The sequence below is a fragment of the Rhinatrema bivittatum genome, chromosome 8 (assembly GCF_901001135.1).
Source record: "Rhinatrema bivittatum chromosome 8, aRhiBiv1.1, whole genome shotgun sequence".
Taxonomy (NCBI): domain Eukaryota; kingdom Metazoa; phylum Chordata; class Amphibia; order Gymnophiona; family Rhinatrematidae; genus Rhinatrema; species Rhinatrema bivittatum.
In genome coordinates this window covers 85518365-85542447 of record NC_042622.1, presented here as the reverse complement: position 1 = coordinate 85542447, position 24083 = coordinate 85518365, and the positions used below count along the sequence as shown (strand labels likewise).

The window sequence follows — 24083 nt, the reverse complement described above, 5'->3', positions numbered from 1 at the left end:
CTCAAACCTCACAGAGGTAGTCTTTGTGATTTGGGAAACAGCACCTACTGGCCAAAGGACCCCCACCCTCACTCTTTTACATGCACCTCTGGAAGCTAGTTGGCTATCTTCTTCTACTGACACCTGTGAACACTTTGGAAGTCTACCATGAATACGTTTAAGTCCACAGCTGCTATACATAGACATAATAGTGGGTGCTGCTTTACATTTTAAACACTGACACTTCAAACTCATAATAAAAAAAAGTCATTGTTTATCACCATAGGATAAATTCCTTTTCAATCTGCTCTGATCTTCCCCGTCCCATGTTCTTTAAGGAACACATTTCCTGGAAAGAATTAATACAGGGGGTGATCTAAGTCTGGGTTTTACAACCCCAGAAACTTATTTTGTCACACAGTTTCCTCTTCCTTCACCCTGTGTTAACTATTTCCAGGGAACAAGATGCACATCCAGCTGCAGGTACCCTGTTACCGAACATGTAGTTTTTTTCCAATTTAATTTGTAAATTCCTTTTCATACAGCAAGAAAAGCAAGACACAATAATTGTATCAAATGAGAAATTCCTACTTACCTGATAACTTCCTTTTCTGCAGTGAAGACAGATTAATCCACCACTAGTGGATTATGCACCTCTACCAGCAGATGGAGTAAAGCTGATGTCACAGTATATATACACTAGCACGGACATCAGCCCTCCAGTATTCTCTGCAAAAGCTAACTGTGGACAAACTAACACTTGATTATAACTTTTAACAGACAACTACTCAAGTACTCGTCAACAGGAAACACTGAGCTCAGACAAAGAGGTTACCATCATTAAACTGGGGATTAAAACGGACACCAGTTATCCCCGGATATGCAGCCACTCAGGAGAAGCATAGAACCACAAACCGGCAGCCAAGGGCAGGAAGGTGGATTAACTTGTCTTTACTAGAAAAAAAATGAAATTATTAAGTAAGTAGTAATTTAGCATTTCTCAGCATTCAGACAGGTTATTACCAAAGTTATTCCCGAACAGGGCGGGAGGCTGCCTCTAGTCCAACCAACACTGTGTCCTCCCAGGCTTGTATAACCAGGCGGTAATACCTGGAAAAAGTTTGTAAGGAGGAGCATGTTGCAATTTGGCAAATCTAGACAGGAAACAATCGAAGCTTCGCTCATGACACTGCCTGAGCCCTAGTGGAATGAGCCCTAACCTATTTAGGTAATGGCTACCCTGCATCCATATATGCGGCCGTGATAACCTCCTTAACCCAACTGGAAAACACAGCCCATGAGGCCAACTCACCCAGTTTACCTCCACCGTGGAGAATAAACAAGTGGTCAGTCTTCCTGAGAGCATCAGATGTCTTTTGACATCAAAGGTCCACATCAGACGATATTCATCCACATCTCTGTCCCTGTCTAGCAAGGAAATCGATTGGTTCAAATGAAAATCCGAGACCACTTGGCAAAAAAGGACAGAACAGTCCAAAGCTGGATTACCTCCAGAATCAACCACAGGAACAGGACTTGGTGAGAGAGGTAACGGTGGTGGGGCCGCTTGGCAATAGAGATCATAATATGATCAAATTTGATTTAATGACTGGAAGAGGAACAGTGTGCAAATCCAAGGCTCTCGTGCTAAACTTTCAAAAGGGAAACTTTAATAAAATGAGAAAAATTGTTAGAAAAAAAACTGAAAGGAGCAGCTACAAAAGTAAAAATTGTCCAAGAAGCGTGGTCATTGTTAAAAAATACCATTCTAGAAGCACAGTCCAGATGTATTCCACACTTTAAGAAAGGTGAAAAGAAGGCAAAACGATTACCGGCATGGTTAAAAGGGGAGGTGAAAGAAGCTATTTTAGCCAAAAGATCTTCATTCAAAAATTGGAAGAAGGATCCAACAGAAGAAAATAGGATAAAGCACAAACGTTGGCAAGTTAAATGTAAGACATTGATAAGACAGGCTAAGAGATAATTTGAAAAGAAGTTGGCTGTAGAGGCAAAAACTCACAGTAAAAACTTTTTTTAAATATATCCGAAGCAGAAAGCCTGTGAGGGAGTCAGTTGGACAGTTAGATGATCGAGGGGTTAAAGGGGCACTTAGAGAAGATAAGGCCATCGCGGAAAGATTAAATGATTTCTTTGCTTCGGTGTTTACTGAAGAGGATGTTGGGGAGGTACCCGTAATAGAGAAGGTTTTCATGGGTAATGATTCAGATGGTCTGAATCAAATCACGGTGAACCTAGAAGATGTGGTAGGCCTGATTGACAAACTGAAGAGTAGTAAATCACCTGGACCGGATGGTATACACCTCAGAGTTCTGAAGGAACTAAAAAATGAAATTTCAGACCTATTAGTAAAAATTTGTAATCTATCATTAAAATCATCCATTGTACCTGAAGACTGGAGGATAGCAAATGTAACCCAATATTTAAAAAGGGCTCCAGGGGCGATCCGGGAAACTACAGACCGGTTAGCCTGACTTCAGTGCCAGGAAAAATAATGGAAAGTGTTCTAAACATCAAAATCAAAGAACATATAGAAAGACATGGTTTAAATGGAACAAAGTCAGCATGGCTTTACCCAGGGCAAGTCTTGCCTCACAAATCTGCTTCACTTTTTTGAAGGAGTTAATAAACATATGGATAAAGGTGAACCAGTAGATATAGTATACTTGGATTTTCAGAAGGCGTTTGACAAAGTTCCTCATGAGAGGCTTCTAGGAAAAGTAAAAAGTCATGGGATAGGTGGCGATGTCCTTTCGTGGATTGCAAACTGGCTAAAAGACAGGAAACAGAGAGTAGGATTAAATGGACAATTTTCTCAGTGGAAGAGAGTGGACAGTGGAGTGCCTCAGGGATCTGTATTGGGACCCTTACTGTGCAATATATTTATAAATGATCTGGAAAGAAATACGAGTGAGATAATCAAATTTGCAGATGACACAAAATTGTTCAGAGTAGTTAAATCACAAGCAGATTGTGATAAATTGCAGGAAGACCTTGTGAGACTGGAAAATTGGGCATCCACATGGCAGATGAAATTTAATGTGGATAAGTGCAAGATGATGCATATAGGGAAAAATAACCCATGCTATAATTACACAATGTTGGGTTCCATATTAGGTGCTACAACCCAAGAAAGAGATCTAGGTGTCATAGTGGATAACACATTGAAATAGTCGGTTCAGTGTGCTGCGGCAGTCAAAAAAGCAAACAGAATGTTGGGAATTATTAGAAAGGGAATGGTGAATAAAACGGAAAATGTCATAATGCCTCTGTATCTCTCCATAGTGACACCGCACCTTGAATACTGTGTACAATTCTGGTCGCCGCATCTCAAGAAAGATATAATTGTGATGGAGAAGGTACAGAGAAGGGCTACCAAAATAATAAGGGGAATGGAACAGCTCCCCTATGAGGAAAGACTAAAGAGGTTAGGACTTTTCAGCTTGGAGAAGAGACGGCTGAGGGGGATATGATAGAGGTGTTTAAAATCATGGGAGGTCTAGAACGGGTAGATGTGAATCGGTTATTTACTCTTTCGGATAGTAGAAAGACTAGGGGGCACTCCATGAAGTTAGCATGGGGCACATTTAAAACTAATCGGAGAAAGTTCTTTTTTACTCAGCGCACAATTAAACTCTGGAATTTGTTGCCAGAGGATGTGGTTAGTGCAGTTAGTATAGCTGTGTTTAAAAAAGGATTGGATAAGTTCTTGGAGGAGAAGTCCATTACCTGCTATTAAGTTCACCTAGAGAATAGCCACTGCCATTAGTAATGGTAACATGGAATAGACTTAGTTTTTGGGTACTTGCCAGGTTCTTATGGCCTGGATTGGCCACTGTTGGAAAATGGATGCTGGGCTTGATGGACCCTTGGTCTGACCCAGTATGGCATGTTCTTATGTTCTTAACATCCCGCTCATTTTGGAATTTTTGTACTGATGACTCCCAGATCTACCTATGTACACCCAAATTTCCCCAAAGCACACTTTGTTCCTCACACCAAGCCTCAAATATTCTCCAAGCCAAACGTAAGCTAAAAGGGGGGAGAACTTTTGCGCTTGAAGCAAGGTGGAATTGACAGCAGTGGAATATCCATGCTTTAGCAAACGAGCCCTTTCAAGGATCATACTGTAAGACAAAATAGAGATTGATCTACATGAAGAAGAGCTTCCTGTCATAGCAGGTGCCTGTGGACCGGTAACCGGGAAGGAAAGTCTGCCAGGAACCTCCGCAGATCTGTATAGCACAGCTTCCAGGGACAATCTGGAGACATCAGAAGCACCAGCCCCATGTGTCTTTCGATCTTTCAAATCACTCTGCCCAACATGGGCCGTGGGGAAAAGCAGTCTGTCGGCCACTCTTGCTTGAGAGCATCGATACCCAAGGCAAGTCTTACCTCACAAATCTGCTTCATTTTTTTGAAGGGGTTAATAAAGATGTGGATGAAGGTAAACCAGTAGATGTAGTGTATTTGGATTTTCAGAAGGTGTTTGACAAAGTCCCTCATGAGAGGCTTCTAAGAAAATTAAAAGGTCATAGGATAGGAGGCAGTGCCCTTTCCTGGATTACAAACTGGTTAAAAGAGAGGAAACAGAGAGTAGGATTAAATGGTCAATTTTCTCAGTGGAAAAAGGTAAACGGAGTGCCTAAGGGATATGTTCATGGTCTGGTGCTTTTAAATATATTTATAAATGATCTGCAAATGAATACGATGAGTGAGGTAATCAAATTTGCAGATACAAAATTATTCAGAGTAGTTAAATCACAAGTGGATTGTGATAAATTGCAGGAGGAACTTGCGAGACTGGAAGACCAGGCACAACAAATGGCAGATGAAATTTATTGTGGACAAGTGCAAGTTGATGCATTTAGGGAAAAATAATTCATGCTGTAATTACACGATGTTAGGATCCATATTAGGAGCTACCACCCAGGAAAAGATTCTAGGCGTCATAGTGGATAATACTTTGAAATTGTCAGCTCAGTGTCAGCAGCGGTCAAAAAAGCAAACAGAATGGTAAGAATTATTAGAAGGGAATGGTAAATAAAATGTAAAATGTCATAATGCCTCTGAATCGTTCCATGGTGTACTGTATACAACTCTGGTCGCTGCATCTCAAAAAAGAAATAATTGCAACAGAGAAGGTACAGAGAAGGGCGACCAAAATGATAAAAGGGATAGAACAGCTCCTCAATGAGGAAAGGCTAAAAGAGGTTAGGGTTGTTCAGCTTGGAGAAGAGACAGCTGAGGTGGGGGGGATATGATAGATGTCTTTAAAATCATGAGAGCTCTAGAATAGCTATAAGTGAATCTGTTATTAGACTCTTTTGGATAATAGAAGGACTAGGGGGCACTCCATGAAGTTAGCAAGTAGGACATTTAAAACTAATCGGAGAAAATTATTTTTCACTCAACGCACAATTAAGCTCTAGAATTTGTTGCCAGAGGATGTGATTAGTGCAGTTAGTGTAGCTGGGTTTAAAATGGAGAAATTACTTACCTGATAATTTTGTTGTCCTTAGTGTAGACAGATGGACTCAGGGCAATGGGCTGTGCTCCCCTGCCAGCAGATAGAGACGGAGTCAGATTTCAAAGTTGGCATCACCCTAGATATACCCCTGTAGTGACCTCAGCCCTTCAGTATTCTTTTCAAAAGCCACTGGGGGCATACTATCGAAAAAACTATTAAAAACAGATAACCATAACTGCATGCAACCAAACACACACTGAACCCCAGTAAGATTATAGATGCCCTGATGTAGGGACTGGATGACGGCTTACCCGTAATCTCTTGGAATCAATATCCACTCCGTAGGCGAATCCTTGGCACCGTTCTTGGGCAGCCGAGGGTGGGATGCTGAGTCCATCTGTCTACACTAAGGAAAACGAAAGTATCAGGTAAGTAGTTTCTCCATTTCCTAGCGTGTAGCCAGATGTACTCAGGACTAATGGGATGTACAAAAGCTAGTCCCGATCGGGGCGGGAGGCTGCCCGCAGTCCAGTTAACACTGCCCTTACAAAGGCTGCGTCTTCTCAGGTCTGTACGTCCAGGCGATAGAACCTGGAGAAGGTGTGCAAGGAGGACCACGTTGCCTCTCGGCAGATATCAACAAGGGACAGCAGTCTAATTTCCGTCCATGAGACTGCCTGAGCCCTGGTGGAATGAGCTTTAACCTGAAAAGATAATGGCTTTCCTGCTTCCACACAGGCTTCCGTGACCACCTCCTTAATCCAGTGAGCTATGGTAGCCCACAAAGCTAGTTCGCCCTGCTGTCTTCCACCGTGAAGGACAAAAGGTTGTCCGTCTTTCGGACCGGTTCTGAAACTTCCAGATACCGCACCAATACTCTACTGTCATTCAAATGACGGAGGAGGCGGTATTCCTCCACATCCCTGTGCTTATCAAGGGAAGGCAATGAAATGGACCGATTCAAATGAAACTCCAAGATTACCTTGGGCAAGAAGGATGGAACAGTATGAAGCTATAACACTCCTGGAGTCATTCGGAGGCACGGTTCCTGACACGACAATGCCTACAGTTCACAGATGCGATGCACTGAGCATACAGCCACCAGGAACACCGTTTTCAAGGTTAATAAATGCAAGGAAAGGACGCACAGCGGCCGAAAGGAGAGCCCTGCCAAAAAAATCCAATACTAGATTAAGATTCCACAAGGGGTGGCCAAAGGTCCTTCACCCCTTTCAGAAAACGGGCCACGTCCAGATGAGCAGACGGGGAGGTTACGTTCACCTCACCCCTGAAACAGGAGAGAGCCTCTACCTGCACCTTCAAGGAGTTAAGGGATTTTGACCGCCCGAAGGGAGACACCGCATTCCTTACTCTCCAGACCCGAACATACACTAGGGATGTAGGGAACTTCCGCGCGCAGATTAAGGTGGCAGGGGAGCACAACCCATTGGTGCTGAGTCCATCTGGCTACATGCTAGAAAAAAGGTTTGGATAAGTTCTTTGAAGAGTTGTCCATTAACTGCTATTAATCAAGCTGACTTAGAGAATAGCTACTGCTATTACTGGCATCAGTAGCATGGGATCTATTAAGTGTTTGGGCACTTGCTAGGTACTTTTAGCCTGGATTGGCCACTGCTGGAAACAGGATGCTGGGCTTGATGGATCCTTGGTCTGACCCAGCATGGCAATTTCTTGTTCTTATGCTTATCCAAGGCACCAGACTTGCGGATTCCTCAGCCTGTGTTCCTGAACTTCCAAGTTTGGCCTGCTTCACCACACATGCCTGTAGAAGGGACTGCAGCCCTTGAAAAAATTCTAACCAAGAATAGAAGACTCCATACAAAAACCAGGGGTCAGAGTGGCGTCTGCTGAGCAGTCTTCCCCTGCTGAAAAACCAGTTAGGGGAGCCTCAAAACCAGGTGAAACTTCTGACAGATCCCCCTCCGGTCCCATTCCCGCATCCTGCTGGGAAGGGACAGGCTCAGCAAAATCAGCAAGAAACAACTCTCCTTGAGCCTCCAAGCAGTTCTGCCAAGATTAGAGGGGACACCCTGCTTTGATGCCCGAATATATCAAGCAGTGCAAATAGCAAGACGCTCAGGCATCATTGCTACTGGCACCATGGATAAGCCGTTCACTAGCAGCACGCTTACAAACAACTGGCGGACTGATGTCAGTGCTGGGGTACATATACCGAGGTGTAAGCTTTGTTTCATCTCCATCTGCTGGTAGAAATGCATAATCCACTGGTCGTGGATTAACCTGTCTGAATGCTGAGAAATTATTACATCCTGCATATTACCAACAAAGCACACAAGTAAAATTGGAATCACATATGCATAAGCTATGCAGTTAAGTTCACAACATGAGGGACTGTAAGAATAAACAAGAGGAAAAAAAACTGAAAAGTGCTACAATGCCTACCTAAACTTTATTTTTAATAAGGTGGGCTAATAAATGCGCACTTATTTCAGTTGGGTTTTTTGTTTTGGTTTTTTTTTTAAATAAAGCATTAGAATGCTTCTGATTAGCCTTGAATCAGGGATCCATAAAAAGTAATATTGCTGTTTCTTACAAAAGCAGGTAACATGTCATGGTATGTGGGTGGATGGTACACATTTCCCGTGAACTGTGAAGCTCCTTTGCGGGTGGGCTGAGCCGGGCGGAGCGAGGGCTCCTTAGGATCGCTGCTGGGTGCCGAGGAGGGAGCTCCGTCTCCTGGAATCGCGTTCTTGCTGCCCGGCTCAGCAGAGGAGGCGGTTGGAGATGTAGCAGAGATAATGTTCCTCCCACCGCCCTCCCTCCAACTTGTCACATCTAGAAAAAAAGAGGAAAAGAAAAATTGACATTTTCCTGTGGCTTTTGGGAGATTTACCCAGAACTAAAATATATGCTTGTTATCCACAGAAAGCAGAGTTGCTTTCCTGTAACAGGTGTTCTCAGAGGATAGCAGATGGAGCCCCAAAATGGAAAACTTATGTGAAAGTTTCTAGAACTCTGACTTGGCACACTGAGCATGCCCAGCATGCCCTAAACCACACAGCCATGCAGGGCTGAAAAATTAATATGACAATAGTATATGCTGTAGAGATCAATAACCCAGGTATAACTCAACTACTCACTAATTTTCACCTGGTCCATATTCCTTTTAAACAAATACTACTGCCATACTTGACAATTAACCATTGTGTTGCCTACTTAAATCTGTTGTGAGGATGGGTGGTAGTTTCATATGTTTTACTGGGCACTCTCCCATGTTGCCGCTCTCATTTTAATCATTAACTACCCTCCAGCCTCCATTTTTGTAATCGAATATATCTTTAAAAACTCAAGTTTGGCAACAGCATTTGCCCTATATAGGTTTTGCTTTTTCCTTTTTTTTGTATGTGTATATTTATCTTTATCAGCGTCAATGTAGCATAAACAATTGCTTTTACTGCTTAGCTGTTAAATAGTTACTGAACTTGAATTTAGAAAGTCCCCGATGGTAAATGGTTACAATGTCCTCCGGCTTGTACAAGTTTCAGCATGAAATGCCTTCTTCAGGAAATGTTTTTCTCTTTTTTCAAAACGCTGTCTTGCAACTGAAAATTGCTGTTTCTCCTTCATTGGTGCTCAGAGAGCCTCCGCCCGACACTAACCATCAGGCGGAGAGAAGCGTCGGTTAGCGTCGGGCGGAGGCCTCCTTGAGCCACCTCGCTATTGTGGCCTTCGAAGCTTGGTGCCACTTCCTCGGACCATGCCACAGAATAAAAAGATGATCCGACAAGCGAAAACTATTAGTGACCTCCAGATACTGCAGGATAGCGCTCCTGACATCCAGGCATCTCAAGTCCCTAGCCTGTGAGGAAGTAAGATCGAGGTCTGTAAAGATAGGGAGTTCCAGAGACTGACTCACATGGAAGGCAGAGACTACTTTAGGCAAGAATGGTGGAACCGTTCTCAATGACACCCCTGAGACCAAATTTCGCAGAAACGGTTCCCTGCAAGACAATGCCTGAAGCTCGGAAACCCTTTGAGCTAAACAAATGGCCACTAAGAAGACCACCTTCAGCATGAGGTCTTTCACGGATACTTTCCTGAGGAGCTCAAAAGGTGGTTCGCACAGGGTCCCAAGGACCAGGCTCAGGCTCCAAGAAGGACACACTCTGTGAACTGGGGGGTGCAAATGCTTAGCTCCTTTGAGAAAACAGACCACATCTGGATGAGCGACAAGAGTGGACCCAGGAATCTGGCTCCTCAGACAACCCAGTGCTGCCACTTGGACTTTCAAGGAGTTGAACGATAATCCCTTTGTTAGCCCATCCTGCAAAAAAGAACTGAAGACACCGAAGCCCGGCAAGGGTCAAGACCCTGTGGCTTGCACCAGGACTCAAAGACCCGCCAGACTTGACTGTACGTCATGGAGGTTGAGGGCTTGCCCGCCCTCAAGAGCATAGAGATGACAGCCTCCGGATAGCCTTTCTTCCTCAGTTGTTTCCTCTCAAAAGCCAGGCCGCTAGACAGAAGCAATCCGCCTGATTGAAAAATATAGGACCTTGACAAAGGAGATTCAGAAGATTGTTGAGCCGCAGAGGCCCGTCGACTGCCAGGTTGATTAGATCTGCAAATCATGGGCGACGCGGCCACTCCAGAGCCACCAAGATCACAGGGTCCGGGTGAGCCTCTATTCTCCTGATCACCTTGCCTATGAGGGGCCACAGCGGAAACACATACAGGAGGACTCAGTGAGGACATGGAACCATAAGAGCGTCCACGGCTTCTGCCCCGCGCTCTCTTCTGCGGCTGAAGAATCGCTATGCCTTGGCGTTCAAGCGAGTCGCCATCAGATCTACATGAGGGATCCCCCACCTGCGGGAGATCAATTCCATCGCACTGTGCAACATCTCCCATTCTCCAAGGTCCAGTTGGCGACAGCTGAGGAAATCCGCCTGCACATTGGTGGTCCCCGTGATATGCACTGCCGCTATCATCTTCAAATGACGTTCCGCCCAGGACATCAGCAAGTGCGCTTCGAGAGCCACCGGCCGGCTCCCGGTACCGCCCTGCCGATTGATGCAAGCTACTGTCATCACATTGTCCGACAGAACTTGGACCACCTGGTTGTGCAGGAGCGGGAAAAACCGCTCGAGTGATAACCTCACAGCTTGCGTCTCCAGATGACTGATCGACCAAGTCGCCTCCTCCACTTACCAACAACCTTGGGCCACTTGCGACTGGCATACAGTTCTCCACCCGGAGAGACTGGCGTCGGTGGTCACCACTATCCACTGCGGGACTTCGAGGTCCACCCCGCGTTCCAAGTGGCCTGGAGTCACCCATCACTCGAGGCTGGATCTGGTGACGTCTGGAAGCGGGAGCTGGAGATGAAATTGTTCAGACAACTGATTCCAGGAGGAGAGCAACACACTCTGCAGGGGCCTCATATCTGTGTGAATGCCCTCGGGACCAGCTCCAAGGTCGACGCCATGGAGCTGAGAACCTGGAGATAGTCCCAGACCCTGGGCACTCTAGTTTGCAACAGGTGTTGCACTTGGGCACGCAACTTGTGGATCCTCTCCTCCGAAAGGAAAACCTTGCTCGGCAAGTATCGAAACAGGCTCCCAGAAACTCCAGAACTTGAGATGGAGACAGGTGACTCTTGGCTAGGTTGACAATCCAACCCAGAGAGTGCAGTCAAAGGAGCACAGATGCCACCGCCTGAGAGCACTGCTGTTCTGATTTCGCCTAAATCAGCCAGTCGTCCAAGCAGGGATGGACCAAGATCCCTTCCTTTCTCAGAGCCACTGCCACCATGACCATTACCTTGGTGAAAGTTCTCGGGGCTGTGGCCAGGCCGAAGGGCAGGGCGCAGAATTGAAAATGTTGACCAAGAATCATAAATCTGAGAAACCGCTGATGATCCCTGCGGATTCCTATGTGCAAGTATGCTTCTGTTAGATCCAGAGACGCCAGGAACTCTCCTTTTCGCACTTCCGCAATCACGGACCAAAGGGTTTCCATACGAAACCGGGGCACCCTCAGGGCTCGGCTGACCTGTTTCAAGTCCAGGATTGGTCTGAAGCTTTCTTCCTTCTTCGGTACCACGAAATAAATTGAATACCTTCCTTGACCCCGCTCCTGGACGGGAAGAGGCACGATGGCCCCAAGCTCCTGGAGCCTTTGAAGAGAGTCTGTTGCACAACTTGTTGCTTTGCAGAGGAGCTGCAGGGCGACTCCAGAAACAGGTCTCTGTTGCGATTCTGCCCTGTTAGGGCAGTATCTCACCTTTTTTTTTTTTCCCTCTGCTGCTTCCTCAGCATGGCTGGAGCCGTGCTGCTACGAGTGAACACACGGCTGGAGCCGCGCTTGCTTCTCCTCCAGCAGCCTGGAGGCTGCCGACGCTTCCCCAGCACGGCTGGAGACACGCTATGGCACTCTATATGGCCAGGGGGCTGCCGTGGTTCCTTTACGCGGCCGGAGCTGCCCCAGCGCTTCATCTTGTGGCATGGAGCCGCCGATGCAATTCCCGCGCAGCACGAGCCACGCTGAATCATCCACCACGGTCCGGAGGCCGCCGACAGTGTTTCTATGTGACCTGGAGGTCACCAACTTATCTTTGGGCCCTCCGGGAAAGGAGGGCCTGTATCCCCAGGCTCTCCTGCGGCATGGAGCTGCCAGCAGTCCATGCTTTGCAGCAGGGAGGCCGCTGTCCATCCCGGGACTTGCTTGCCCTGAGGCCTGCTTCTCCTCCTGCAGCCTTCAGTGTCGCAGCAGGGCTGCCGTCCAGGGTCCTGTACTGCTTCCTGCTTCCTCCTAGGGGGCGAGGCCGGCTCTTCCTTCTATATTTAAAGGAACAGTGAGGGAGGAGGTCCACCAGTGATGTCATCAAGGAGTCTCCTCCTCTTCAGGAAAAAAAAGCTTCAGTTTTCATTTCAACCTTGCCTTCGCAAGGAGCCAGTCCTCCTTAGGACTTCTCGTCATCTGCTTCTCAGGGCATTCTGTTAAATGTAGGATCCTGTGTCTTCGTGATGTTCTCACGCTTTGTCTTCGTCATCTCAAGGTCTCCAAGATGTCTCGTCTTGATGTCTTCCTTATCCGGTACATCTTGGTCCTGGCAGCGCAAGTCTCCAAGAGGTTCCAGCTTCTTATTTTAACCTTCATCGTAGAGGCATCCCCTCAAACCCTAAAATTTGCCTGGATCCTCGGAGTCTGCACCCTGCCTCCTCTTCACGAATGAACTCTATTTATCCGATCCATTGCGGCATGGCCCTGCCTGGCCTTTATCAGCTGTGGAGGGTGCAGTTGGAACAGGCTTTGTCAGAGTCTTCACTTCATCTCCATCTTCTCTGTGTGGGGAACCAACAGCGTGGTCTGTGACCTGTCTTCATTGGCTGAGTATATGGGCGCGAGATGTGCAGTACCAACTCAGCTCTGCTAACTTGTGTGGGGAACCACTAGCATGGTCCGCGACCAGCCTTTCCTGGCTGTGTAGGGCGCGCTGCCTGCGTGGTCTGAGACCAGTCCGGCTAGGTTGTGTAGGGCGTGTGACGTCCGGTACCGACCAAGTCTTCTTCAAGCAACTTATGGCCTTTCCAGAGTTTCTTCATATACGTGACAAGAGTTCCGTTTCACTCCACGTATCCAGATTGCATTCTTCATGTGTTCAAGTCTTCGTCTTTGAAGCTGACCACTGTCCAGCTTGTCGCAGTTGCTGCTCCGTGCGGCAGGTCCGAAAGGGCTTGGAGTAGTGGGAAGACCACTCATGAGACCAACATTGCATTGTTTGGGTCTCTTTCTGCTGCGTACAGTTGTGGCTGTGGTTGAGGTCATCGCTCTCCATCTTCAACCCATGCTGGGGCACCTCTCACCTGCCTCGGTGCTAGACGGAGCTCCTCTGCGACTGTATCGGGGCCCAGGGGCACATGAAAACATTAGAGATGGAACCGCTACCCGCGTTTCCACAACAGTCTCTTAGCAGGCAAGCAAACTCTAAACACGTAACCTTGACGTATCACGCTTAAAACCCACTGGTCCGACGTGATGTGGGCCCACTCCTGGTAGAAAAGAGCCAATCGGCCCACGATGTGTGGAACCGAGGAGTGGGCTGGTGGTATCTCATTGTGTAGACTTAAGTCCGCCGACACCTTGAGAGGTGCCCTCCCTGCCTGGTCTGAGTCCACAAAAAGATTGAGACAAAGACTGTGCCCTTCCCGATGGATGGCGTTGACCAGAGGCCAGAGCCCTGCTCGGACGAAAACGTTGCTGACTCCGGAAACAAGGACGAGTCGGGAAACCCTTGAGAGCTTGCAGTTTGTCCTCCAGGAACTTATGCACCTTATTATCCCCCAGATTCTTAATCAGCTGCTCCAGGTCCTCCCCAAAAAGGAACTTCACTTTGAATGGAAGGGCCCCGAGCTAGGCCTTTGATGACACATCGGCCACCCAATTGCGGAGCCATAAAAGCCTCTGAACCGAAACCGCCGAGGTCATAGCCCTGGAGGAAGTGCAAAGGTCATACAGGGCGTCGGCGCCATAAGCAACGGCTGCCTCCAACCTTTCCACCTGCTGAGCCTCTCGGGGCGAGAAGTCTTTGGCGCTTTGCAACTTTGCACCTACCGTAGGCTCGCCCGCAGCATATAACTGCTGCAGACGGACGCTCGAATGTTGAGAGCCAAGACCTCAAAAATTAATTTGAGGAGGACCTCCAGTTTCTGATCCTGAAGATCTTTCAAAGCTGCCGCTCCAGCGACTGGAATGGTGGTCCTCTTCGTGACCGCCGAGACCGAGGCGTCGACTTTCAGAACCTTCAGCATTGCCAACATATCTTCTGGCAACAGATAGAGCTTGTCCATCGTCCTGCCAACTCTGAGGCTTACCTTCGGGAAGTCCCACTCCCGGATCATAAGCTGCTTCATCAGCTCATGCAGAGGAAAAGTCTCAGTCGGACCCTGTAAGCCCGCCAAAAACGGGTCCACTGTGTTCGGGCTTGGATCCGCCACCGAAGGTTCAATGCCCAGCTCCGCCAGAACATGAGGGATTAATGAAGCCAGCTCATCACCTTAGGGTCATCCCCCTCCAGGGGCACATCATTGTCTGTCTTGTGTGCCCAGCCCTCAGCCGGGTCCGAGCCCTCCAAAGAATCTTCTAGCGACTGTGTCCAGGACCCGGGGAAATGCATCCTGTGGACATGAACAGCCGGTGCAGCTTCCGGCTTCCTAGGAAACTTCTGAGGGGGGTCCACCAGGAAACAGATCCCCGACCCCCTCTCTTGCGGGCAGTGCAGGCCAAAAAGGCCTGAAGCATGAGCAGGACAAATTCCGGGGAAAACCCAGAGGCCCCATAGCAAGGTCCGACAACTGGGTCCTGGTCCTCCTAAGAAATCTCTCCCGAGGTCCCCCGGGCCCTATCGGGACTTGAAACAGCGGGAATAAGCTCTGGGGAGGATTCTCCTCCCCCTTTTGCTGCCTCCTCTGCCATGCAAAAAGCTCCCAAGATGGCCACTGTTCCCGCACTAAGCAGGAATGGGTCAGCCCGAGGCTCAAGCGCAGCTGGCAATGGACCTCTAGAGGGCTTGTGAGCCGGGAACCGCCATAAGCAGGCGTGGCAAAGTCCCAATGCAGCACGGCTCGAGAGTCTCTCCCCACACGCAGAGCACCGGCTGCCGTGGAGCATAAGGAAGACGCGGTAAAGCCCACCAGAAGCGCTGACCAACACCGGGGGGGGGGGAACCCCGACAAGAAAACCCAGCACCCAAAGTGCGATCCCTCACACAAGCAGGGCCCCCCCCCTCCCGAAACACTCCTGCAGCAAGGAGTGCCTGTGTCCCTTGGCCGTCTTCTTTCTGGATTTTTGTTTTGTTTTTTTTTTACTCACGGTTAGTGGCAGGGAAGGGAATGCGTGGGAGGGGGGGGGATCACTTCCCTGAGAGTTGGCAGAGGCTGCAAAGAGAGGGGAGGGAACTGGTCCCCCAGCTATCACTTCCGGCGCACAGAGGAGCACACTTTTAGAGTCACCAATCCCTGCTCATTCATGCCTACAACCAGGGGGGAATAGTCCCACTAGGACCTCCCGACCCCCTGGGAGACAATTCCTCTCTACACAGAAGTTCTTTCTTCACTTTTTTTTTTTTTCTTGGCTCAAGTACAGAACCACAGGTTTTGCACCACTTCCATCTGCTGGAGAAAGAGAAATACTGAAGAGTCACAGGTGGCACACCGGGTTAGGAGGTGGAGCCTCTGAAACTTTCTCTGTCTCCATCTGCCGGAAGGGAGGCAAAACCCAGGTGTCTGGACTGTTCCGGGTACGTACAGGGAACTATCATCCTGCTTGTCCTCGGAGATATTTTATAACCTATTGATATTACAGTTAGCCCTTAATGGACACAATGACTTTATGTCCATAGAGATTTTATAACTAAGGGCGCTCCAGCACTAAGAGAAAATAATTTCTATAAGTACTAGGACCAAAATACAAAAGATAATAATCATGTAGAAAGGAGGCACAGAGTCGTAGCTTACTCTGGGGGCGGAGGCTTGGTCCTGGCCCATACGACAGATCTAAGGCGCCTTTTTCTTTGCCAGCCTTGTCTTGCTCGCCAGCTGCTTTCAGCGTCGGAAATTCCTCGGGAGAGAAGGACAACAGTCGGCTTGAGCCCCTTGAACCTGCAAACATACATAGTGACTTTCCAGCATCTTCCAGTAAGATCTGTAGACTAAAGGCTCTCAGAGCACCTGAAGGTAGAGCTAAGAAATTCAAATAAATGATCTCTCTTCCTAGATATACCCAAAAACCAAACACTTGCCCCATGTATTCAGGTGACAATGGCACAATCTCACTCACTGCTGGCAGCTTTAATCTTTGTTACGGACATGCCACACAAGTGACTGAACTCTAAAATATACCATGTGCCATTGAATTTAACTTCAGCTACTGGAGAAAATCAGAGGCTTGATTACTTCTATCCACCATCTCTCTCCCACTCCACCCAATCCTTGCAGGGAGAAAGTGCTGCCCCTCCTGACAAGAAGACAGTAACAATATTATCAAAGGTCTATCAGCCTCTGCAGGGCTGACCCACTTCAATGACAAATCCACAAAGCACTGGCAGAGGGAGAAAATAATTCACAAGAAGCATGCCCAAACACCGCCAGTAAGAAATCCTGGCAGTGTGGCATTCAAAGCTCAAACAGCAGGGGACAGAATCCCAAGCAGTAAGTTCTCTAGTATCTGTACTCACCACCTTCTTGTCCTGCTGGCTTTCCATTCAGCTGTGCCCATGACTTTGGTCCACCTGGCACTATATTTATGTTCTATAAAGAGAAAAAGAAAAGAAATGATCATCACAATTATAGTGCACCAAGGATTGAGACCAGACAACTAAATCAAAGCCATTACAATGTCGAGATCCAATACAGTCCAACAGATGCTACTTTGAAGCTCTCTCTGTGACCAGAGACAATAAAACCTAGCACTCAGGCCAATGCAATGTTGGCATGCGTTAAAGAGGTGCTCATGCTTGAGCACCTGCCCCCTTAATATGCACCGATCCGGGGACCCCAATGCAAAATGCAAATGGGCTGCCACGGTAAAAAGGAGGCGCATGCGGAAATTGCGCATCCCTAGCGCCTCCTCGGCAGTGGGAGCCAGAGAGAGATGGCTGTCAGTCACTTAGGAAAATGAATGCTCAATTTTCGAGCGTCCATTTTCCTAACCTGACTGCCGGCACCTTTTTTTTTTCAGGACATTATAGTTTAGTAGTTCCTTGACTTAATATAACCACAATATTAAGTCGGAAGAAGTACAGAAAAGCAGTATTTTCTGCTTTTCTGAACACTTTTTGGGCTCCTCCAAAATTAACGCCTGCTCCAGGCAGGTATTAATTTTGGCGAGTAAAAATGTGCGCTTGGGGGTGCACTTCTTTTTTTTTTTTTTTGCACGGGGGGAATAGATAATAGCCTCATCAACATGCATTTGCATGTGATGAGGCTATTACCTACGTGAGCGATTAGATGCGTGTTTTTCATCAGGAATTATGGACACATCCAATTGCGAGTTGAGCCGTGCGCTGCAGCCAGAACATGGTATCGCATCAGCCTGTCTGAGAGGAAATAACTATCTGTCCTGATGTAACAAGCACTTTAGTATTTTCCCTCAAAGTCATCAAAATGCACCAATAGATCCCACCTGCTCAGTGACCATCTGTCCACATCTGAACAATTTCTGGTACTGAAACTGACAAGGAAAAACTTTTTTTCCCAGCTTGTTTTGTGGTAGTAGTGCCTTTCTATTCTTTACTAGACCTTTGACAACTTTCTTCAGGCTAGGCCCAACAAAGCGTCTTTTTCCAAAGGTAGCCCTGTGAAATTCATCTCCAGTGATAAATCAGCAGACCACTGCTTTAACCAAACTCCTCTTTAAACTGCAACATTTTGTAACCATGGTGTCATCAGCAGACCACAGGTCCAAAAAGCTAAGAATAGAGTATGCATAAGGAGAATGTACTACTTATAGGAAAAATTGGATCTTACCTGCTAATTTTCATTCCTGTAGTACCACGGATCAGTCCAGACCATGGGTTGAGTCTCCTGTCTAGCAGATGGAGACAGACAAAAACTGAAAGGGTATCCTATATCAGGACAGAGCCTACCCTGCAGCCCTTCAGTATAAACATTGTCAAAGCAGATAAAGATAAAGATTGCTAGAATAAGATCAAGCAAGCAATAAAGAACTGATAATTGAACAATTCAAAACTCTGTATATAACTGCTGTTGCAAATATATCCACATTCATTTAGTAGATGCTTCCGGTGTCTTAAAGTTATGATAGGAAGTCGAGGTATACAATAAACTGTAAAGAAAAGAACTTCAAGCGGATGTAACAGACAGTACACGGGAGGGAGTCTGGACTGATCAGTGGTTCTACAGGAACGAAAATTAGCAGGTAAGAACCAATTTTCCTTTCCCTGTACGTACCCGGATCAGTCCAGACCGTACCAAAGCTTCCCTAAACAGAGTGGGACCGAGACAATCCCGCTCGAAGTACCTGCCGCCCGAAGGAGCCAAAAACTGGCGCCTGTACATCGAGGTAGATAATGATGAGCAAAAGTATGCAGAGACTTCCAAGTAGCTGCTCTGCATATTTCCTGCGGAGAGACAGATTGACTCTGCCCAAGAAGTAGCCTCAGAACGCAACGAGTGGGCCTTCAAGCCCTCTGCAACCGTCCGGCCCCAACAGATACGCCGATGCAATCACCTCCTTTAACCAGCGAGCAATCGTAGCCTTAGAAGCCTTGTTTCCCTATTTGGACCACTCCATAAGACAAATAGATGATCCGAGACTCGAAACTCATTTGTAACCTGGAGATATCGCAGTAAAACTCATTTGACATCCAGGCACCGGAGGTCACCACCAGACTGGTCCGCAATTTCTTCGGAAGAAAAAGCCGGGAGCTCCACCGACTGATTGAGATGAAAGGAAGACATAACCTTCGGCAAGAATGACAGAACCATCTCAAGTGAGACCCCAGAATCCGAAAAACGGAGAAAAGGTTCCCTACAGGACAACGCTTGAAGCTCCGAAACCCTCCTGGCGGAGCAAATAGAGATGAGAAAAACTGCCTTAAGAGTTAGATCCTTAAGCGTGGCCCACCTGAGGGGTTCAAAGGGAGCCTCAAAGAACCCTAAGCACCAGATTAAGACTCCATGAGGGACAGGTAGCCCGGACAGGCGGATTCAAATGCTTCGCACCCTTGAGGAAACAAATGACATCCGGATGAGCCGCCAAAGTGCAACCATCGATGTTACCCAAGAGGGACCCGAGGGCGGAAACCTGCACCCTTAAGGAGTTGAAAGACAAACCTTTAGAAAGGCCATTCTGGAGAAAGGAGAGGACCTGGGATACCGAAGCCTTGTGCGCCGGCACTCCGGACTCGGCACACACATTTTCAAAAACTCTCCAAACCCGAACGTAAGCGAGAGATGTGGAAGGCTTACGGGCCCGCAACAGGGTGGATATAACTTCTTCTTTATATCTTTTCTTTCTAAATCGCCTCTGTTCAAAAGCCAGGCAGCTAGACCAGCCAGGCAGCCTGGTCGAAAAATACGGGACCCTGCTGGAGAAGACATGGAAGGTGGCCGAGGAGAAGAGGACCGTCTGTCGCAAGGTTCACCTTAAATGAAGATGAGCTTTCCTTCCTAATCAAAAGGATTGTCATTTGTTCCTACCCCTGCATACAATGTTTTCAACACACGCGTGGATCTATTTCAATTTACGGGAAAATTAAAAATTATGGATATTTTTTCAAAAAATACATGGAACACACAGGATAATTCTATTATTAAACCAAATAGCAAGTGGATGCCTAATGGACCGGTCAATCCTGTTATACTTACTTATGAAGCGCTCGTACTTAAAGATATAGAAGAGAAAGAAAATAAAATCAGGTTCAAGATCAATCTGACTACAAATGAAAAACTAGCTATTAAATCACTCAGTAGTGATAAAAATATAATTATAAAATCAGCAGATAAAGGAGGGGCAGTAGTTGTTCTTGACAAACAAAAGTATATTCTGGAAATTGAGAGACAACTCTGATGATAAATTTTACAGTAAGTCCGCTGTAGATCCAACATTAAAAGTTAAGAAATCGATTGATAACCTACTCTCAATAGCAAATGCTTCTGGTTGTCTGACTAAAAAGGAGTTAAGTTACCTCACTGTTGACCGTCCTGTGATGCCTACCATTTATGTTCTACCAAAGATACACAAGTCCTCCGGAAAGACCTATTATTTCAGGGAATAGTTCCCTTTTGGAACCCCTCTCCAAATTTATTGACCTCTTCCTAAAACCAGCGGTTTCATTGATACCATCATATGTACGGGACTCCTCGCACATAATCACTATTTATTTAGGAATTACCTACGCTTAGTGATATCATTTTAGTTACCTTTGATGTCGAATCATTATACACCAACATTCCGTTAGAAGGAGCTATACAAATTATAGAGGAACAACTACTCAACAGGCAAACACATAAAAGAATATCGTCGCAATTTATTATTGATATGGCCACGATAGCCCTATATAACAATTTGTTTGCATTTAATAAACAGTATTACATTCAGACAAAAGGTGTTGCCATGGGCTCCTCGATGGCACCCTCAATTGCCAACCTTTATATGGCTAAATTCGAAGAAACACATTTAAATAATCACAAGTTTCAAGAGCAAATTGTGATCTGGAAAAGATACATAGATGATGTATTCATGATATGGGCAGGAGATGTAGAACAGTTACTTCTGTTCAAAGATTGGTTAAATGGTTTAGATAAGAATCTAAAATTTAATATGGTCCATGATTCAAATACCATTCCGTTTTTAGATATACTTATCACACATAATGAAAAAGGTTTCTTCACAGATATCTATAGAAAACCAACAGATACGAACAAGCTATTGAGATCTGATAGCTGTCACAGTAGGCCACTGGTTAAGAATCTACCCTACACACAATTTCTAAGACTCAAGAGACTCTGCACAGAAGACAACACCTTCCACAAAAGGTCTGTAGAAATGAGGAATAGGTTCATTGCTCGTGGTTATCCTGAAACCTGTGTAGATGATGGTTACAATCGGGCAGCTAGTTGCAATCGGTCGACTCTTTTAACCTCAAAGGTAAAAAATAACAAAAAGATTAAAATAGTTTGTCCCATCACATACACAGGTTTAACCAACGACATCAGTAAAATCCTTAAAAAGCTTTGGCATGTCTTACAGATGCTACCAGCATTCAAAGACAAAGAAATTATGATTGCCAACAAGCGTGACAAAAATCTTAAAGATCTTTTGTCACCATCTTTATTACCTATACAAAGACAGAAAGATATTAGACCAGCAGGTTACAGACCTTGTGGAAGATGCAGTGTGTGCAATGTTAATTTGAAAACCACAAGCATAAAAATTGGCACTATAGGAAAAGAATATTTTTGGAATTGTTTTACAGACTGTAGGAGTGAAGGTGTGATATATGTGGCCATCTGCCCATCATGGGCAGATGGCCCATGATGGGATCGTACCATCAATGGTACAATCCCTTTTAAACTGGCAGGCTTTCCCAGTTATTCTTCACTGTTAAATTACTATCTCCTTTTCTTCTGTTCCAAGTTGAAATATGTCCCTGTTTTATTGTAACTGCAATTTTCCCTTCTTTTAGCACTTGTTAATGTTTTTTATCACTTTATTGTTGTTCACTCCTTGTTATTTGTAAACCGGCATGATGCGATTCCCTTCGCGAATGCCGGTATAGAAAAGACTCAAATAAATAAATAAATAAATAAATAAATAAATGTAGGCAAGACCATTAGACCTCTGCATAAACGCATAATTGAACACAAGAGCGCAGTTAATAGAAAAGTCGATGGGAAACCACTAGTAGCACATAGTATTGAGGCAGGACATAAATTTGATGAATATAGATTTTGTGCTATCAAGAAAGTGAACAAGAATTGGAGAGGAGGAAATTATGATCAGAATCTTTTGAGAATAGAACAAAAATTCATCTTTGATTTCAATACAATGTCACCAAATGGTCTTAACAATGAGTTAGATTTTTCTGTTTTTTTATATATATTTTTATAATGATCATACTTTATTTATTACCTTAGTTTTTTTTATCTTCTTTTTGTTTCTAATGATCATATTTTATTTATTATCTTGATTTTATTGACTTTTATTATCAATGTTCAGACAAATGGTCACATTGTTTTTGTTTTTTACTGCCTCTTTTTATATGGTTTTTAAGGAATTTAGTGTTTTTTGCCTTTTTACCATAGACTTTATGATTTATGTTTTATCATTTTAAATGATATCTCCTTTCAATAACTTTCAGTTATTAAGACACATGAATACATCGCCTTTTAAGTCATATGGTCACATTACTCTTGTTTAAAATTATGGTTCTTAAGCAAGCTAGTGTTTTTTGCCTTTTCACCACAGTCATCTGGATTGTATCACTCTAATGATTTATGGTTCATCACTTCAGTGACATCCCCCTTTAATAAACTATAGTTATTAAGATACATGACATATCGCTTTTTAAGTCACTGCACCCCAATACTGTGTGTACAAGGTTCATAAATTCCTGTTTAAACTATTAAGCACTCTGGATATAGTATATGTATTCATCTATTTATTTGTTCAGGTTTTGACATTGTCCTTGGAATAATTTTTTATATTTGTAATCGTGCCGTTTTTAAGTATTTATTTATATATCTGTAACATATGTGTATGGTAAATTGATGTTTATATGTTTTTTAATCACATATAACTTCACATATGGTGGTTTGTCTCCTGGTCTTTTAGCCCATATTGGTGTTCTAAAAAATTGTCGCGAAAAGGATGTGCTTAAAGAGGCTGCCTGACGCGCAGCACGGCATTTCCGGTATCAAATTTGATCGCTGTGATCGTTCAAACGCTGGCATCTATTCAGTCATCCTCCTATTCGGACAAAGCTGAGCCAGTCGCCAAAGTGTTAGCGGCAGCAATTGAATGGTGGTGGTGAGTCACAAATTAGCGAGAGGCTGTTTTTGTTTTCATTTTGATCTTTGTATGGCAGCGTTTTTTTACACTCGGTCTGACAAGTGCCTTATGCCTGTATCTAAAATTTGTCTGACTTCTTTACTGTATGCAGTATTTATATATTTATTTTTTCATATTTAAGTGACTTTTTATGTTTGATTTTCAGTTCCTTAGCATATAAACCATAGCGGGTTAACCTCGATATGACAGCGTTTTTATGGCCATTCACTTTCATGAATATATATTAGTTTTACACTAAGTTAACTTTGTTGCACTTTAATAACCATTAGTTCTTAATGATTTTATAGCTTCACCTTCTTGTTTACATTAAGTCCCCATCTGCATGTCAGCAAGAGGCTGTTTTTAATTTGGCTTGAAAGCATTTCTTACACTCAGTGCCATATGTCTATTTACAAATGAGTCTGGCCGTACTTTTTATATGGTTCTTCTTCATGTCTGATTTTTTGTGCGTCAACATGACAGCGCTTATATGGTTAATTGTTTTATGAAGACATAGCAGTTACTTTTTTCCCTCACATTAGCCCCTATCTGCATGCTAGTTTTTTCAGAGTAATCCTTTTTAACTCCAGATAGACAACCAAGTGATTCTTTGTTTCAAGTTCTGATTTTGTCTCAGTAAGTGGTTACAATTTATTATAACATCACTCAATGTTTGTCTTGAAGGTAATTGTTTAAGCATTTCCTAAGAGGCTGAACTGCTATATGGCGACAAACCACTGGCAATACACATAATAGGTATTTCAAAGTTGTTCAATCATATTTTTATACAGGCATGCATGTAGTCTCTTTTTTAGCTTTCATACAAGGAATGGCATTTGAGCTATTTAGATAACTAGACTATGTTACAATATAGGTGTCACTCAGTGTTGTCAAGTGTTAGTAATTGTGTCTGTGGTTTTGATTTTATATAATTTATATAATTTCATTATCTATGTTTGGTGTATATGTTTATTCACATTTATATGTTTTTATTCATATTTATATGTTTCCATATGTGATTATATTTATTTTGTTCTGTCAGCCCCTGAAGCAGCTCAAA

At 44.9% G+C, this 24083-nt stretch overlaps 1 protein-coding gene across 12 annotated transcripts in view; it reads right to left on the bottom strand.

Annotated features, from left to right (window-relative positions):
- The window catches only part of PRRC2B (proline rich coiled-coil 2B), a 393423-nt gene that overhangs the window by 288857 nt on the left and 80483 nt on the right, over nt 1-24083 (bottom strand). For all 12 annotated transcript variants that reach the window (XM_029612564.1, XM_029612560.1, XM_029612569.1 and 9 more), the window contains exons 5-7: nt 16686-16758; nt 15967-16110; nt 8043-8284 (exon numbers count right to left, since the gene is read on the bottom strand). In XM_029612564.1, coding sequence (XP_029468424.1) covers nt 8043-8284; nt 15967-16110; nt 16686-16758 — 459 coding nt within the window. The remainder of the gene's footprint in view (nt 1-8042; nt 8285-15966; nt 16111-16685; nt 16759-24083) is intronic.